Source organism: Poecile atricapillus, chromosome 1 (assembly GCF_030490865.1).
Source record: "Poecile atricapillus isolate bPoeAtr1 chromosome 1, bPoeAtr1.hap1, whole genome shotgun sequence".
Classification (NCBI taxonomy): Eukaryota; Metazoa; Chordata; class Aves; order Passeriformes; family Paridae; genus Poecile; species Poecile atricapillus.
The window spans coordinates 86,593,823-86,612,289 of NC_081249.1; the positions used below are offsets into that span (position 1 = coordinate 86,593,823).

General features: G+C 43.7%; 1 protein-coding gene across 4 annotated transcripts in view; it reads left to right on the forward strand.

Moving 5' to 3' along the window:
- The first annotated feature begins 8,301 nt into the window (after positions 1–8,301).
- The window catches only part of LOC131583301 (alpha-2-macroglobulin-like), a 36,933-nt gene continuing 26,767 nt past the window's right edge, over positions 8,302–18,467 (forward strand). For 2 of the 4 annotated variants that reach the window (XM_058847254.1, XM_058847263.1), the window contains exons 1-6: positions 8,340–8,488; positions 12,478–12,661; positions 13,352–13,508; positions 14,055–14,107; positions 14,804–14,824; positions 17,152–17,320. In XM_058847254.1, the coding sequence (XP_058703237.1) occupies positions 8,400–8,488; positions 12,478–12,661; positions 13,352–13,508; positions 14,055–14,107; positions 14,804–14,824; positions 17,152–17,320 (673 nt within the window). In that variant the 5' untranslated portion in view covers positions 8,340–8,399. Of the gene's footprint in view, positions 8,489–12,477; positions 12,662–13,351; positions 13,509–14,054; positions 14,108–14,803; positions 14,825–17,151; positions 17,321–18,467 lie in introns of all 4 variants that reach the window. The other 2 variants (XM_058847271.1, XM_058847280.1) reach the window with 2 other exon arrangements.

Here is an 18,467-nt window from a genome sequence, read left to right on the forward strand (position 1 = left end):
GGAGCACCATAAATGTTGAACAAGTGGTCAAGCACCCTATGTTCTTCTGTCATGAAGTCCTGGAAAGGGCCATTGCACCCTGGGAATGACAGTGGGACTCTGTGATGTTGATCGAGCTAGTGTCTGATTCTTTGTTTCCTTTCACATCACATCTCTCCAGTTCTGTAGCATAATCATGTATAACTTTCCACCAATAAACCTCCCTTTTACATTGGGCATTGGCTTTATTTCAGTGTCACAGAAGAGGCATTTTGATGATAGTCCATGTGTCGTGACTTCTGCCTGGGGGAGGATGAGGAGAGGAACACGCTTGTCCTGCCTGCAGCACTTTCCCACCACTGGCCACTACTGCAATACACATCGTGTTCAGTCCCCCCACATCCAGAGATGGCACCCACTGCTCATGGCTGCTGGACAACCCCTCACCTTTCCCCAGCCCTGTGGGGGCACTGCCTTTGCCCCTGTAGCATAAGAATAGGGGTTTAGGTGTGGAAGGACATTGAGACACTCGAGTGCATCCAGAGGAGGCAACGAGGCTGCTGAGGGGCTTGGAACACAAGCCCTGTGAGGAATGACTGAGGGAGCTGGGGTTGTTTAGCTTGGAGAAAAGGAGATTCAGAGGTGACCTTATCACTCTCTACAACTCCCTGAAAGGTGGCTGTAGTCAGGTGGGGTTGGTCTCTTTCTCCAGGCAGCAACTGACAGAACGAGAGGACACAGCCTTAAGCTGCACCAAGGGTAATAGAGGTTGGATATTAGGAAATAGTTTTTTACTTAAAGAATGATAAAATATTGGAATGGTCTGCCCAGGGAGGTGGTGGAGTCACCATCCTGGATGTGTTTAAAAAGACTGGATGTGGCACTCAATGCCATGGTTTATTTGAGGTGTTAGGGCACGGGTTGGATTCAGTGATCTTGAAGGTCTCTTCCAACTGTGTGATTCTGTGATTCTGTGGTTCTATGATCACAGAGTGACTCTGCATCACGCTTAGCAGGGGACAGGGTGAGGAATGGGGCAGCTTGCAGTCCTGGCCTGGTGATCACCTGGTCCCACATCCTGGATCTCACCCCATCAGGGCCTCCAGTCCACAAGTCTGGTCAGAGTTTGTCCAAACCAGGCCACCAGCAGCAAGCCTCCCTGTTTTCCTGCACCTCTTGTCATCCCCTACTTTGTCACGCTTGGAGTCGTGGTAGTTTCTGCAAACACTAACACGTTAGCACAGCAGCATTGGGAGGGCTCGGGAAAGAAACACGGATGCTGCTCCTCCTTCCCAGGAGCAGGGATGGAGCAAGGCGGGCACTGGGGGGGACAATGGGACCCACAGGGGCCCGAGCAGGAATTTAAGTGCAAACTGCTCAAGTGCCGAGGGTTAGGATGTGTTTTGACAGGATCTATTCATTCCACCAGGAGATTTGCTAAAAGCTGCATGCAGGCTTGCTTTTTTTTTTTTTCCCCCAGTGAAAATTAATCATCCAGTCAACACAGGATATTCCTCCACCCAAATAATTTTTTTTTCAAAATGCAGCAAAAAATTTGAGGTTTAGAATTCCACAGGGCTGGCTATGCAGGATGTGCATGATACTGGTGTTATAAAAAACCATTTTCTTAAATTCCACAGATGAGAAATCTGTGGGACATGAAATAGCTTTGGGTACATTTCTGATCTCCATGCAGAATTAAAACATCACTGGCAGTAGGAGGAAAAGGAGGAAAGCAAGAAAGTCTGTGAATTTTGTATTCCTGACACAGCCCAGATTGTAGCAACTGACTTGATTTACATGAGCATTGGGCTGGACTAAAGCAAGATAAATCAATAGTTACAGTAACCAGGTTGAAAAGGGGAGCAGACTGAGTGGATGTGGATACAGGGTGTATATCTTCCTTAGGAATGTAAGACCAATTAAGTTAAGGCTTCAGCATCTCACATGGAACTCATAAAAATCCCCCCTCAGGTCTGGCCAAATATGTTATTCTGTTCTGCCAAACATAATTTCCTGGGAAGAAACAAGGTCCTGGTAAAAAAAAAAAAAAAAAAAAAAAAAAAAAAAGTGCATTTTTATCATACTTATGAAACCTTATCTTCCTGCTAGGCCAAACCTAACTAATAAAACATGAAATGCTCATTTCCCACTGCAATCTCTTCCTTTGCATGCTGAAATGTAATGTTTGTTACCCAATTTTATCCTTCAACTCAAACAGATAATTGGTGTTTGCAGTCAGATCTAATAAATATCCCATGCTCACACTCTCCCTCCAGATTTTTACATCTAGATCATGTCTCCCTGGCTTCCACTCCCACAGGGAACAGCAGTATTCTTAAAACACATTCCAACACCTCCAAGATGTCTGGAACTTTGGTGTTGTGTTTCAGCTCTAGGTTTTGTGCTGCACACCTGTCGCTGTTGGACACGAAATAAGGAGCATGAGTTCAGTTCCACAGCAGAAAGAGGATCATCAGAAGGGCTTTATTTCAGGACCTTTCAGCCCCTTTTATAAGGTGTTTCAATACAGGTTTGACATGATTGGTAAAGGGAACAACACCTCTCTAGTCCCATTGGTAGAACAAGAGAAAATACACTCAACACAGCTGTACAGTATTGTTTTGAGAACTATAAACTATTTATAAAAATAGTCCTCAAGAGAGAAACTTTCTCAAGAAACTTTCCCTTGGGAAGAGAATTTTTCACTGACAGGCTGAAAACCTTTACAGGCTCAAAAAATCAGGTCACACACACCTCTAACTGAAGCAAGTATATTAATTGCGGACTGAACAAGCCTGGGACACCCATTAGACTGAATGTCATTTCTTCCTCTGTCATCTCATAATCCTGAGGTGCCAGGGATCTGGGGAGTGTTCCAGGCCTCAGAAGGTAGAATTACTGTCATTTTTAAGACTTACAAACTAAGCAAACTCTGTTGTCCAATGTGATAAAATCAGGCTCACTGGCCCAAGAGCTGCAATGAGGTACCTTACTGCTGCCAACTCAAAGGCTCATGCACTGGCTTACTGTCCTTGGTATTGCACATCTCAGTTGAAAAAAGCTGAAATTGCTGTGTAGGACACTGAACTGAGTCAGCAACACTACAATAAATGGGAAACTCCCAGCTTCACTGTGGGTGTCTGCCAGTGTCCTTGTACCTGCTCTGAAGCTTTTGGATCTCCTATGGGCCCATGCATGGCTCTGCTGGAAGTACATTAAAAGCTGTTCTGAAATGCAATTCTTATTAATAAAGAAGAGTTAACAACGTGTAATCACATCATAATGTCTTTGACTAAAATGCTCTGGCAAGATTACTTCCTTTTTGTGTTAAATAATTATTTGTAGAATTTATTTGTACTCTGGGAATTGATTTGCTGCTCATGTGGAGTCCACACTCCAGGATCTGCAAGAAGCTGATGTTATGCCCTAGTTAAGAAGAGGACTTACAATGATCATACCTGCTTTGAAAAGTAAACCTCAACTTTTTTACAGTAGAAGATTAGTCTCATCCACAGTGCAGGCAGCAGGATGCAAAATCTAGAGGAAAAAAAAGGGGTCTCTCCAGAAGAATGAGCTCTAGTGTAGAAGCATTTTCTTGCTTACATCCCTCAAATGCTTAGCTAGGGTCAGACAAAGGAGTCCTTGGTCCAGGGAGTTTGGTTGCTCCATCTTTTCACTCAAATCCTCTGTGATCCCTGCAGTGTCACAGGTAATAGTGCCAAGCTATTAACAACAGCACAGCAAGACCCCACCTGTATCATTTTGATGTTCAGGTCTTCTCAGCACCTGTGTCAAATATGAAGTGTAAGTAATGGCCAACCACTTCAATGATCAGAGAAGACCAGAAATGTGTCAGAATCCTTCAGCCAACAAATGGCAATGTCAAATTGCTCTGTCATCTTGTTCTCTGATGATTTCTTTGTTGAGTTCATTTGTACCTGGTGGACAATTAGGGAGGTAGGCCTTTGTCTGTACTGAATTGATCCCCACCATCTGATTCATCAGTCAGGTGACACAGAAGTGTGGTCACATCTCTGGCACCATTGGCTGTGAAACTTTGAGCATCAGAGAAGGACTTCCTGAGGAACATCCCTCATACACTTCAATTTTTGATTATTCAGAGCAACAATGATAACTTTCCTCGAGACCTTTTCAAGTGAAAAAGCAACATAGTGTAAGCTAATTCTGTAGCTCACAGCAAGAGGAAGTTCCTTTCTGCTTGACCTTGTACAAGGTCACCTCTTGAGGGTCAAGAAAATCCTAAAAGCAAGGCATTACACTGAATATAAGACCTAATAGACTCCTTCAAGGGAACATCTCACTCTTCCCCTTTCTGATATTCTTGCAGCCCAGCACACAGAGATCCTTTCTGCTACATCACTGTTGCTGCTGGGCAAACCAGGATCTCCCTTAAGAAGATGATTTCAGCAGGGCTTCAGGACCCCATCTTGTCACACTGTGTAAATATAACCTGGAGATTTAAAAAGTCCTGTTTGAGAGAAAAGAGAGGGTAGATAACAAGGCAGTCAGAGGTAAAGGGAATAAAAATCACCACTGGCTATTGACAGGACTCTGCTAAAGTGCTAACCTCACACATTTTTTCAGCCTCCAACCCTTTGGCTCACTACCCATAGGGAGGTTAAGGCTGGGTTGTTACTGGAAGCAATTGCATAATTGTGCCAGAGGTTTTCTACTTCACTTCTCCAGCTGTGATAAGCTCTAGGTCCCACTGGTTCCCCTTGCTGTCCTTGCTGTCAAGGCAAGGTGTGTCCCCAAGGTCTGTGCCAAGGTAAAGCACATCTGGGAAGTCCTGTGCATCGACTGTGGGATGCACAGCTGGCTCTCTCTTCATGGCTGCTTAGGAGAGGTCTTGTCCTGTCCCCAGGACAGGCTCTGTAGCAGGACACTGTGTTAAAAAGATTCCTGATAAATGGATTTGTTCTCCAGCTGTGTCAAGGCTCATACACCTTCCCCTGACCTGAAATTTCAGCTCTGCCCTGCCTAATAAGTTGAAACAGAGCAAAGCAGAGGTGCAGGGGAAAGAAAGAAATATGACAATATCTGATTTCCTTGCCTCATACTCCACTAGGACTTTCTTGTTTGGCTTTCCTGTAGCATCCTCCATCTCAAAACCCAGATGAGCACACCAGCTGAGCCCCAGCTCTTCTCTGCACTGGGAAAAGGCTGATGACTTGGGCACCAAACATCTGGCCTAGCTGTAGCACAGAGAGAGCCTGATGGCCGTGCATTATGTTACCCAGCGAGTCAGGAAACGAGCTGAGCACAAAGCCCTTCCCCTTGGCCCCCTTGGCTCAGACAGAAGGCTCTGGGAGGCAGGGCTGAGGAGCAGGTGGGTGTTACTCCAGGGGGTACAGCACAGGCTGTGCCACAGGGAGGTGGCATTGGCACCTCAAGCAGCCTTCCAGAGGGAGGCTGTGATTTGGAGTTTTACTGCTTTCTAGCTAAGTGAATTTTAAATCTAAATGTCAGAAATCTCTGGAATGCCTGGACACTATGGGTGTTTTTTCTCCACTGGCACTTCTGCTCATGGCCTTGTGCCATGAAGAGTGGCTGGTCTCTGGGGATGGATGTCTCATGGCCCCTGTGGGTGCCTGTTCTGTTGTTACATAGCCCTTGGGAGAAACATTTTTTTTCCTTCCTTTCCTCATCGTTTCTCTGTACGAAGCTTGGCCCATTGCCTTCGCTTCTGCCACTGCGCACCTCTGAAGAAAGCCTGGCTCCAACACTATTCAACCTGACTTGAACATAACCTCAGGGCCAGCAGAAGAACCTTCATGAGATGCCTGTACCTGAGGAGACATAGCCCAGACAATAATTTAACAGCCAAAGCTAAACAGAAAGTCTATATACATTTAATATATCTTTTTACATTGTAAATTTTTATCTGAAGAGTTATATGACTCAAAAAGAGCATAGTTGATTGTCCTGAGTGCTGTTCTGAGACACATTTGTAAATGTTTTGGCTTTTTCTACCTCCTGGGCAAAATTCTAGTACAAAAGTATAAATTAAAATAACTTGTCATTTGTTACTACATCAGGGATTATCTTCAATTCTCTGTAATATCCAAAAATATCGGCTAACATGCAAGCAGTTTCCTGTTTACACATTTTAAAATTATTAGATATCATTCACTAGTTACCTTAGATGGATTTTATAAGGCGATTTCAACAATTTATCCTACTCTGCGTGTGCTGTGTACTGTAAGTATCAAACAGACACACTGAAGATTTCTCATGCCTGTGGGTAAACAATCTTGTTTATAACCTTTTTTGCAACACACTGTATCAATTTCTTCTAAGGCAAGACCAAGATTATACATAGAGTGGATATTTGTTATAATCTAGCTGAGAGAGACAGAAAACTCCTGCTTTTTATAGGGCTTACCCTACAGATGGCCTCTTCACATCATGCAAAATATGGTCACAGGATCATTTATAAAATTCAGCTACCAATCTGGTTCACAATTTAATCTACAAAGTGCATTAAAATAAAAATAATTCATTGATGGTTTTGTCATGCCTGAATTTACTCATTTGTTCATATGACAGCACAGAAATATGAGTTATATTTGACAACCCAGCTGTCCACGTCTGGGAAAGGCAGTTCATCTGCTGCCAGGCCCTTCTCTCAAGTTAAATTATTCAACAAGCAGCTAAAGTGAATGATCTTTATTCATACTCACATTTTCAGTTTCATTTGAAGTTTAGCTGATGAAGCTGTTTTATGGTATTTCGTTTCACTGTGTATCTTCCTGTCCCTGCTTGTTGCAACTTGTAAAATGTTCATATTGACTGATGTTTTTTGATAGATGACCTTCCCTTCACTGTGGTCTGTGAAGTATTTTGTCTACTATACAAAGACAAACCCCTTTTTTCATCTTTGGATGTTGCTGTTATTCCTATAGATTTATCCAAAGACCTTTTCCAGTCATACTTTTTTTTTTTTATACAAAATAAATTATTTTGAGTTTTTTTTGCTTTATATTCACAGACTGGGAAAACTAATATCATCATCTGTATTTCCTTTAAAATAACAATACTGATTTTTTTTCTTCTGTAGTATTTTTTTCTGCCTTTAGCTGAACAGCTAATGCATTTTTTTAACTGGAGCTCTTTTATATAAGAGCTTTTCTATAAATCTGCAGAAGACTTTTTCTAACCTGTCACATAACAAGCTGATGTGGGCACTAAAGAGAGACATTCCTTTACTAGAGCTGCTGGTTTCCAACAGGAGTTCTTAGGTGAAAGTGCATGGACCACCACAGGCATGATATCAGTGTCTTCAAGAAATGTTTCTTCAGCTTTTTCTTTCCACACACGGCTGTTCTTCAAAGCCAAAGGTTAAAGTTCAATTTATTGCTTGGCTTTGGCTTTGAGGGTTGAGTGTTGTGCTACTGTCCTTGAGGAGATCAAACAAGATCATATTAGAGAAACAAGTGTCTTTCTTGGGATTATTTGCTTTTGGTAACAGGGGTTCCAAAATTGCTTAAGATCCTGAAGAAGACAAGGATTGCCCCATGTATCACTGTTGTGATAGTACTGAGAGTATTTACACCCAACCACAGACACCTTTTCTTCCTGCAGTTGCAATCACCAGCCAGCCACTCTAGTTTTGGATAATTGGCAGTCACCTACAAAGCTAAAGAATAGAAACTGAAAAGAAATCAGTGGAAAGTATACCAGAACTGGATTAAGGTGACTGAAATTACACAGCTCAATATCCTACTTTATCTTCAAGTGAAAATGTGTTTTCCACAGTGGTCATAGACTTGGAGGTGTAGGACACATCAAATTTTTGTGTCATCTTTGCCAGGCAAAGAAGTGAGGAGTGTATAGCTCAGATGAAACTTTGCAGAATAAGGCATGCTGTGACTGAAATTTATCAATATTCACGATGGCCTGTATTAACTTATTAATTTAATCTTTTGTGTCAATCATTCCAAGTCAAAATAATATATTTTAAAGTGCTGATGAAGAGGAACCATGAAGGAAATATTGTGGAAATTTAAATCAGATTGCTGTGATTGGATGCTGCCCACAGGGAATATTACCATGTGCCGAACACAGTTCATATCCCCAACACTGTGGATATCTGATGGGTTAAGGAAAGCAGGGCATGAATCACTCAAAGATTTCTAATATAAGCATTATCCAAATAAATACCCTTCCCCCACTTGCAGAGTCCCTGGCCAAATACTGTCCCTCTGTTCCAGCTCCTCCTTGCTGCCTCTCCCTGTTTCCGGATGGGCCCTGGCCCCCAGCCCTTATCTCCTCCAGCCCCCGGGCTGTTTGCAGAGAGCAGCTATAAAGAGGCTGACAGAGCACAGAGTTGAGGAGAATTACAAGGTGCAGGAAAACAGCAGCACTGCTTGGCTCACCACGACCTGCTCTGCTCCATGGGGAAGGACAAGCTGCCCAGCAAACCAAACATCTTCCTCCTTCTTCTCTTCTTCCTTCCTGGAAATACTCCTCTCAACACAGAACCGTAAGCTACACAGGCGGAGGGGGGAGGGATGTCTAAGCGCTGCCTTTTTCCTTCAGTTTTCTTCCCACTAATAACCAAGCCCTGAGTTTTTTGCACAGCTCTGACAGTGCTCCCCACTCCCATCCTGTAATCCCCTGGCTGTCCAGCCCTGGGCCCCCTCTCCACCGCTACCTCTGCCAGTGGCCTCCTTCCACCCTCTCCCCAGTCTCTGCTCAAGTGCCCTCAGTCCTGCCCTGCAGCTGACTGATAGTGCAGACCTGGCTCCTCAGTATTTGCCTAAATATGTTTCTACCCAGAAACCTCTCAGGGCCTGGGATTTTGCGGGCATGATGCTAGAATCCAGGTGCTTACCTTTCCCAGAATATCCTCATTTCAATCACTGAGTTACTTCTCTCCATTCTCCTGTTGCTTTCAAGCCAGTTTATTCCCCTTTCTCCTGCCAGTTTGTTTCCCTTGGCAGCATCAGATGTACTCGTTCTCAGAGAGGATCTGTGACCTAGATTCTCTTCCTGCAGCAGGGAGGCTGGTGCCAGCGCCCTCCCGGGACATCCACGCCAGGGCTGTGCAGCCCAGCAGCTGCACCTCGAGCTGTGCCCATGGCTCTGGGCAGCGGGCATGGCACGGCGGGCTGGAGTCCGGCATGCCCGCCCCAGCCTTGCCCACCAGAGCGTGTGGCTCTAAAGCCTCTTGTCTGGGTGGGAGCAGTCTCCCTCTTCAGACCTTGTCTGCTGTTCTTCCTGCTGTGCTGACAGAGGCGCAGTTCTCAGCAGCACGGTGAGAATGTAATGCTGGATGCAGAGATTTTATGCCCATGAGCGCTGCCATAGTGCTGGCAGGAGGTGTAGCATTGCTGCTGCCACTTACTGTGTGGTCAGAGGTAAAGCTGTAACTGGGTCAGCCTGAAGGACCTTTGGCTCACACTGTACCATCAGTCCCTCATCCATCTGCCCTGCTGGTGTGCTTCTGGGGTAGATCAGCCAACCAAGTCTGCTTTGGGGTCAGGCAGAGCTCCCTGGTCTCCCTACAGTAATCTGATGTCACTAAGTAATGAAGATTACTTAATCTTAATTCATCCTTGCCCAACATCAGGGGGAAAGGGAATGAAACCATACTGCTCAGACCTATGGGCAACATAGAATCATAGAACCACAGAATGGCCTGGTCTGAAAGGGACCTTAAAGATCATCCAGGTCCAAACCCCCTTTCTCTAGACCAGACCTCCATTCAACCTGGCTTTAAACACTTCATGATGGGGTGGCCACAGCTTGTCTGGGCAACCTGTGCCCCTGCCTCACCACCCTCAGAGTGAAGACATTTTCTCCCTAATAGCTAATCTAAACCAATTCTCTTTTAGTTTGTCTCCATTCCCCTTTGTCCTGTCCCTTGGCAATAGTCTCTCTCCATCTTTCTTGTTGGGTACTTTTTGTCACTTACCTGAGCCCCATTCTGGGAGGGAGGAACAAAGAAAGGATGAGAGGTGGGAGAGAGAAGGGTGTTATTGGGCCTACAGAAGGAAGACAGGAGCCCAGTAGGGAGGCAGTTCTGAGCAGTGAGCTGCTAGGTAGTTGATGGTAGTGGTTTTGTTGCAGGTGCAGGATAGATCACAGATAGCTGTATACAACACAGAAAGGAAGCAACCCTTGAACTGAAGACAAAAATTAAACTTCCAACCAAGACTTGCTTACTGTGCCCTATGCAAGTAGTGGTATCACTTCTTTGAGCAGAAATTGCTGCTGCTATTTCTGTTTCAGAGGTGGCCAGCTGGACAGGAGACACAATTAAGGCTAAGATTATGTATTAGAAAAAAAAACACTTTCATCAAGTTAGTGCAGCACCGGAAGAGGTAACCCAGTGAGATGGTAGAAATTCCATGTATAGCGTCCTTTGCAAAGGTCCTGTTGCAGCGGGGAAGGTGGGCTTGGGACATCCAGACATCTTTTGTAACCAAAACTTCTATGACTTTGGAAGAATGCAGCCAAAGGTATTGTTGTCCTATTCTGGTTGTGCATGTAAGCTGTTTTACAATGCAGTGTACATGCTTGGGAATACTCTGCATTTGGTCATAATGAAACTTGAATTGGCAGTTATGGATTTGGGCTGATGAAATTCACTGCTTTCTTTGGTTGGGTGCTTTTTCTAGTAAGCAGCTGAGAGTCAATAAACAGATAGACATTATTCTACCTTAAGCTACAGTATTACCTTTTCCATATAAACAGACTCACCATTTTTACCTCAGCCACCATCTCTATGGTTTCCTATTCCTCCTTGATGCATGCCTCTGTCAGAGTCACCACCTCTCTTGTCAGAACAGCTCATTGCATGCTGAGGTCTCTTTTGTCAGCCCAGATGCTTTTTGTCCCGGAATGTCTATACATGGATTTTGTGACCAAAGTTACTTAAAATGCTCATAGTAATTTAATTTATCTGTCTCTTCTCAACAACACATCCCAAAACACCTAAAGAGAGGTCTATAGACAGCATGGTTTATATCTTTGTTTCAAAAGCAGGGAAGCCAGCCTAAGGGGAAGTTCTGCAAGTTGGCCAAAATTTCAGCAGAACAGTGAACAGGAAGAGAAATGAGGCCAAATTCCCCACGAACTAGGTCATGCTGTCCTTTCTGCAGACTGGATGTTATTGTCACATTGCCAGTGCCACTGACAGGGGGAATGGCATTAGGGGAAGCGGCATGGGCTGAGGCCGTGGTAAGAAGGTTGTGGAAGAAAGGAAACACTGGAGAAAGTAGAGAGTCACAAGCTGTAACTCACTCTCTGGGAGGCTGGAGTTCCTTCTTTTCACAGCTTCTGCAGCAGCACTGGCTGAGCAGAGCTCAGAGCAGGCTCCTCACCACATTTCATCACAGTGCTGCCTCATGGGGAAGGAAATGCAGGTACTGCCTGGATCCCACTGCCTCCACAATAGCTTTAGGACTCCCCAGAAAGCTCAGAGCCCAGGTAAAAATGTAGCTCTGGATGGATGCAGCTGTATTTGTCCTCTATTCCTTTCTGAGTAGTCTATTTGTTACTGATTACTGACTGAGAATTTTCCAAGACTGACCAACAGTGCTCAAGCCTGAGTGGTAGGAGCTCACTTATTATTTTCCCTTTATGAACAGTTAATTTGCCATTTTTGCTACTCAGTTCTATCATACAAAAAATCTTTCCCACAAATGTGTAAGTCAATTTTTTAGAATTTTCTTTTCCTGCACAATTATGAAAAAAAATGTACCTCCAAGATCATTTAGGTTTGTACTGAAGAGCAGGAGTCTCAGCACAAACTCTGGAGGTTTTCACTGGTTCCTACCCCTTCTGTCCTATCTTTCAACCAATTAATGCAGGACAGAATTAATAATTTGATTTATTAGTAAAATGATCCCTTTTATTGAGTGGCAGCTTAGTTTAAAGGTCCTTTGTGAGGGACCTTTGTCAAAAGTTCTTTGAAGATGCAAGTACACTTGAGTTGCAATAAAACACTACACTCTGAAATCCTTTGTGTGCTCGTCTTAATAAGGTCCCAAACTGCAAGCACTCACATCTTTGCTCAGCATGTGAAGGATTTGGAAACCTGCATAGGCAAAGATTGGAGCAGCCAGACAAGTGGGTGGGTTTCTTTCCTCAGCTGTTTTTAGCTAATGCCACTGAGTCTCAAAAGGAGATTGTGGGATATACAAAATTCAATTAACAGCCTGAAACCTTTCAAACCATCCTTACTCCCCTGCTGTGAAGGCAAACAAAACATCCTTTGTAAAGCACTCTCTATTAGCATAGAAATTGTTCCTTCTACTGCAAGCATTTTCCTGCTTTTAGGCTAATTAGTTAGACCATTTAATATGTATAAACCCAAAATAAAATGAATGCTCGTGTTATATGCACTGCAATTCGAAAGGATGACAATGGATTAGGCATGCTGATTTGTTAATTTTCTTTCACTTAATACGGTTGCCTTAAAACTGTTTCACGTTTCTGATCTGTCTTGCTTCCCTCTCTTCACAGGCAGTACCTGGTGCTGGTGCCCTTTCTGATACACACGGATTCTCAAGAGAAAGTCTGTGTTCAGCTGACTCACCTGAACGAGTCTGTGACGCTGAGTGCCACACTCGAGTACCTAGGGGAGAACAGGAGCTTGATTGATGATGTGGTGTCAGAGAAAGATGTGTTCACCTGTATCCCTTTCTCTGTGAGTATCTCATCCCTGTGGGATGACCTGTTGTGCTCATTGTTGTGGCATAGTAGATACAAGCAGTCCAGAAACGAGAAATAAGACATGCTGCAATCAGAGACCCCCAAGATAAGTCAAACAAAAGGATTAACTCAATGTGGATATCTGACAGGGGTAGTCTTATGAGGACTGATCTTCCCCCATTATCAAATTCTGTGTCCCACGTGGTACTTCTCTGCGTGCATGTCTTAGAGAAGTCTTCTGGAACTTTGATTGACAAAATGTGCCCCATGTTTGTTTGATATGTGTAAGGCTGAGAATAAAATAGCGTGAAAACTGTAGAAGTTGGGGAATTGTTAAAGACAGTGAGGTCCATGAAGTCATATGGCTGCTTCTGCAGCTTATGCACAATTTTTTACTGCAGAAGGGTGGTTGGTGAGTAACGTAAGCAACAGGTTCTATACCCTAGTTAATGAATCTGGGTTAATTTTCTTTTTGATAAATCATGTGATGGATTAAAATAAAATCAGGTTCAATATTTCTCTGAGTATATAAATGAAGGAAGGCAATCATGTTTTTTTCTTGCTCCCTGCACTGAGCCTTTTTTGTCCCTTAAGGGAACTTTCTGACCCAGCTAGCACTTCTTCCTTCAAGACTCAGTGCAATGGGGTGAATCAGTAAAGCAGTTATCCTCTTCATTCTCCTTAGCTTCCAAAATCCAATAGCACATCGGTGGCGTTTCTCACTGTGACGGTGACAGGGGACACACTGCAGTTCAAGAGCCGCAAGTCAGTGCTGATCAAGAATTCTGAAAGCTTGGTCTTCATCCAGACAGACAAACCTATCTACAAGCCTGGACAGACAGGTACCAGGAACTGTGCTGGTGTTGACTCTGACAGCATAAAATCTTAAGGGGTCCATTCTCCAGAAGTGCCGTACTTCTATTAAAGGTCTCAGATTTCTTTATGGGGGGATCTAAGGTGCTCAGTAAATCTTATTTGTGTCAGCTGAGGTCTAGTTCATGGCACTTCCATCATTCCTAGTCTTCATTCTCCAGGCACAGCATCTCAGCCAGATGTAGGCACAGGCTCTGATTCATTCTGCTCAAGCAGAGGCACAAAACTGGGATGACTGCCAGGCATAGTCTCCCTTGGTTGCACCAGAATCAACAAAGCAGGACAGGCACTCCCAAGAGATAATTCAATTCAGCCAAGACCTGATTATCTATCTAAATTTATCTGCCCCTCACTACCTGCAAGAGAAAGAACCTGAAGTAATTGTTTCTTTTACTTAGAGATCTCAATTCAGAGCCTGTTGATCAGAGTTATAAATTATTGAAACATTGACATTTCCTGGTGATGGCTACAAATTTAACAGTGGAACTTCCATTTTTTTCTGTTGCACTCTTCAGTTCAGTTTCGGATCGTCTCTCTGGACAAAGACTTCTACCCGCTGAATGAGAAGGTAGAGCCTTAATTGCTTCTTGTTAGCCAGGAGATTTAATCCTTAATTAACACCATTGTTGTCATCATCCAGAACCACTTATGACAGCCTTTAAAACATATGATACTCTCTCACACCATGCTTTACTTGCTCCATATTCTATCCTAGGACACACTCCACCCATCTCTATTGGCTGAAAAAAAATCCCCTTTTTCAGAAGCATATAGATGTTTAAAAGCAGATTTGCAGCTCAATGTATGTGGTTAAGCATGTGGGCAGGGATGTCATTACTGAAAAAAAATGTGTGGGACAAGTTTCCATTGGTAGTGACAGGTGTGCAGCTGTTTCTGGCAGTGGGTGCAATCCCACACTTAGAGAGCAGCGTGACAAGAAGTTGGTTTTATGGATCTGGTGAGAGGTGCAAGCCCACCTTTTATTTTATTTGACAATCAGTTCCTCATGCAGACAAATTATTTGAAAAATTGTGCTTTGTCACATCTTCATACTGTGGTAAGACAAAAGGTCAGGGCCCTAAAATATTATAGAAAAGATTCCCTTAGCCATCAAGAACCAAGGAAAAGGAGCAAGTACAGAAAAGGAAACAAAACCAAAGGACTTCTAAGAAGTTTGTTCTTCTGCCCTTCAGTCCAAATCTGGAAATTGCTTCTGTGTGATTAATATTTCTAACACTGATTTTCTTTTGCTCTTTTCCCACAGTTTCCCTTTGTCTACGTTCAGGTGAGTGGATAACCACAACATTATTTGCAGAAGAACGTGCAGGCACAGAGGTACCAGTCCCCAGCAGTTGTGTTTTCAGGCTGAGGGGCAAGGGAAAGATCACAGGCATGTGACCTTTTCCCCTTGGTTAAAGAAAGGCTGAGTAGTCAGGCATCAAAATAACTTCCAGCAATGGTTCTTTGATCACAGAATGAGCTGTAAAAGAAAACTAATTGATCATTACAAGCCATGCTATGAACAGAACTACTATTGGCTAGAGGTCATCAAAATGGCTTATTGCTCTTCCCAGTCAGAACTGAGAGTTTCTGTCTGCCAAGTGTGGTTCAAATTAGAGACCAGTGTTAAATAAGCTATCAAAACCAAAGAAACAAAATTAGGTGAGTAGACAATCCCTGTCTTCCCAAGCATGTTCTTTTTGTTTGCTGTTTTTTTAAATGGTTGAACTTCAGTGGCAGGCAAAAGTTAGAAAGGAAGATGTTGGAATGATTCATGCACTCACTTTTGCCTAGCAAGCTGAATAATTTCATAACCTATGTGAGGATGTGTCAATACCATGAAAGCCTTCAATTTTAAATCCCTAGGAAGGACATCTGTGTTTTCAGCTCTAGTCTGTAAAGCAAGGCATTTGTCTGTGCTGTTTAAGCCAGCTTATGTAGGCCTTGTCCTTCCTCCTCACCATCCCCTCTCCCTTCCTCAATACCCCTTCTCAGTCCAGTACTGCCCTTTCTTTGGATTTCACAGCTGTCTAGAAGGCACTCCTGTAGACTGGGAAGCTCCCATAGCAGAAAACTCACCGGTTTACTCTAGAGTAATTTCTTCAGCCAGATCAGATCTGTCAGTGCAGTTTACCACATGATTGCATGCAACTTGGACTGAACCAAAGGAAAGAGTGGCAGGAGTGAAGAAAGGTGACAGCCTTAGAGTCAGCACTTGTAAGGAAATAAATGTCCATCAATTCACACCCTATATGTCACTAATTTATCTTAGTGAAGCACAGAGGCAGAAGATCCTATGAGTCTGCTACTTCTGAACTATTATTCTATGACCTATTGTTTATGTAATTTTAAAAAATAGAACACCTTCCTGAGGAAGAGAACAAACTGGTTTTCAGGCTTTCCCTACAGATACATCACATGAATGGCAACAAGTTCACAAGTCCAGCTTGAAATGTAGACATTTATGTGAACATTTTCTTGAATTCCTCTCGCGAGGAAGCCCAGTGGTGTCCCTCACAATAAGTGGTGAGCTTTTCAGCAGGGTTGAAATGTGATGATGAAGAGGTTTGGTCAGAGCCATGAGATGCATTTTACTGACTGTGCCACCCTTGCAGGTGGCTTCTCAGGAGCATGGCTCCCTCTTCTGCCCCCTGACTGATGTTCTCCAGCTGGGAGATGTCATTCACATCTCCATTTCCCCTAAGCCCTGAGATAATATCTCAGTGCAGTAAGTGCACATAGTCACATACCTTGAGTCACACACCTATCTAGAGTAAATAAACTTTTGGTGACTGCCAAGGTACAATGCAAAGAGCAGGCAGAAAATGAAAGACTATAAACATTAACCATCCTGCCGAGGAGCCTGAAAAGGCTACATTAAACTACTCAGGACCACTGTGCTCTTTCAGTGACTTCTACAGGAAATTTGGGGCTGAGGGGATCAATAATTGATAGTCAATAATGAGCAATACACAAATATAGTAGTGGTGAGACTTCAGCTCCAACATTAGGAGCATGAAGACACAAGGGAGGAACCTCAGCTGGATGCCTATATGTGAAAATATACTTTCCTCTCTTCCTGTCACCATACCTAATCTTCATACCTAATCTAACCCACCTGCCCACTATCTTAGAACTCTTTAAACATGTACATTTCTCAGTCCCATAGATAAGTCAGGTGTCTGATTCCTCAGCAGATTGTGTACTGGTACTTCAGCAGTCTTCATTCCAGGCAGGGGAAACCAAAACTTTTGCATGTTGTATGGCCAGTCAAGGAAGCTGAAACTTCCCTCTTTTCTCCATGTCTTCCACTTACTTCTGATATCAATTCTGCTCCCTTCTGTTATCCTGCCAGTCTGTCTTGCCTAGCTTCCTGGCCCCATCCTTTACAGGTAGAGCAGATGGGGAGACAACGCCCCTGAGTGTAAGAAGTGTTTAAAAAGCATGCAAGGTATGCAGAATTGACAGGTAAGTATTTTCAGAACCTCACAGATTGTTGAATAATTACAGAAAGGTATTTGCCAGCTGGGATGTGCATATCCTGGGCACTGCACTGCTCTGTCCCTGGCACTCTCCTGTACTGTCTTGTGACACTGTTACCCTCACCTGCAGGATCCCCAGAGGAACCGCGTGTACCAGTGGCAAGGGGTGGAACTAGAAACAGGATTTACACAGCTCTCCTTCCCCCTCACCTCGGATCCCATCCAAGGCTCCTACAAAATAGTCGTGCAGAAGAGCTTCTCATCCCATGTGGAGCACTCCTTCAGCGTGGAGGAATTTGGTAAGGAGAGGAATTTGACAGTAATGCCTTTTACTGTGACCACTCTGGAATTTTCTGGGAACAACATGGAGAAGGAAGGGACTGAATATAACAGGCAATGAGGTTCATAGGGGCTGAGCCAGAAAGCACTAAATATCAGAAGTGGTTGCTGATTTTATGGCATCTCTACAACCTGCCTGAGCTTGTATTTGCTCATAGTGCCCTTGGGAGCACAGGACACACCAGAATTCCTGAGCATGGCTTGTGGCACCAATTTCAGCTAACTTTGCCTTAATTGATTCCAGTTCAGCAGCTTGCTGCAAGTAGCACTAAATATGAAGGAAGAGATGACAGTATTTTGGTGACTCTCTTTTTCTTCTCTCATCATCTGCATAGGATCTCTTTCTCCATTCATAAACCTCTCTATTTTTGCTCTTGTTTCTGTGAAAGCTTAGAAAGCATGTTTGGTAGAAAACTTGTGATTGAAGAACAAGCCACGAATGTTACAAACAGGCTGCTAGGAGAGACTGAGTAAGGAGAAATATGCTGCTGCAGGGAGACTTTTAACCCCCAGTTCTCTAACAAAACTTCTGGGTGATCATAGATGTGTATTCTGACCATAGCACGCATTTGAAAAGGCTGATTGCCCAGTGCTTCACACTCCCAGGCTCTCCACTGACTCTACTGACTCTACCAAATATTGATCAGGACCTGCTGTTTCTGGAATATGCAGACCATAGCTTGCCATTGAAGTCCATGGGAGATGACTTAATTGGCTTTGAGTCAGGCATGGTGGATAATTTGACCACAAAACAGGTTATAGGCTTCAACCTGCCATGGTGACAGATGCCCCACAAAATCACAGATATATGTGCCTTTGTTAGCCTCTTACTAAACTGATTTTTCTTTTCTTTGTTTTTCAGTCCTTTTCCTATGAATCTCTCCTATTGCTGTTTCTCTTACAGTCTTTTGAGGAAACGTGCCCTGGGGTTGAAACATTAAGCCTTGCCTCCCATCTTAGAGGCAAATTTATGTCCAAACCATGTAACCCAGGGTTATTTTCCATTTCCTGGATGTGCACCCACTCTGCTGTTATTTCTTTGCACTGTGAAAAAGCCCTCAGCTGCCCCACCTGGAAGCAGGACATTGCATGCTTCAGTCCAGTCCT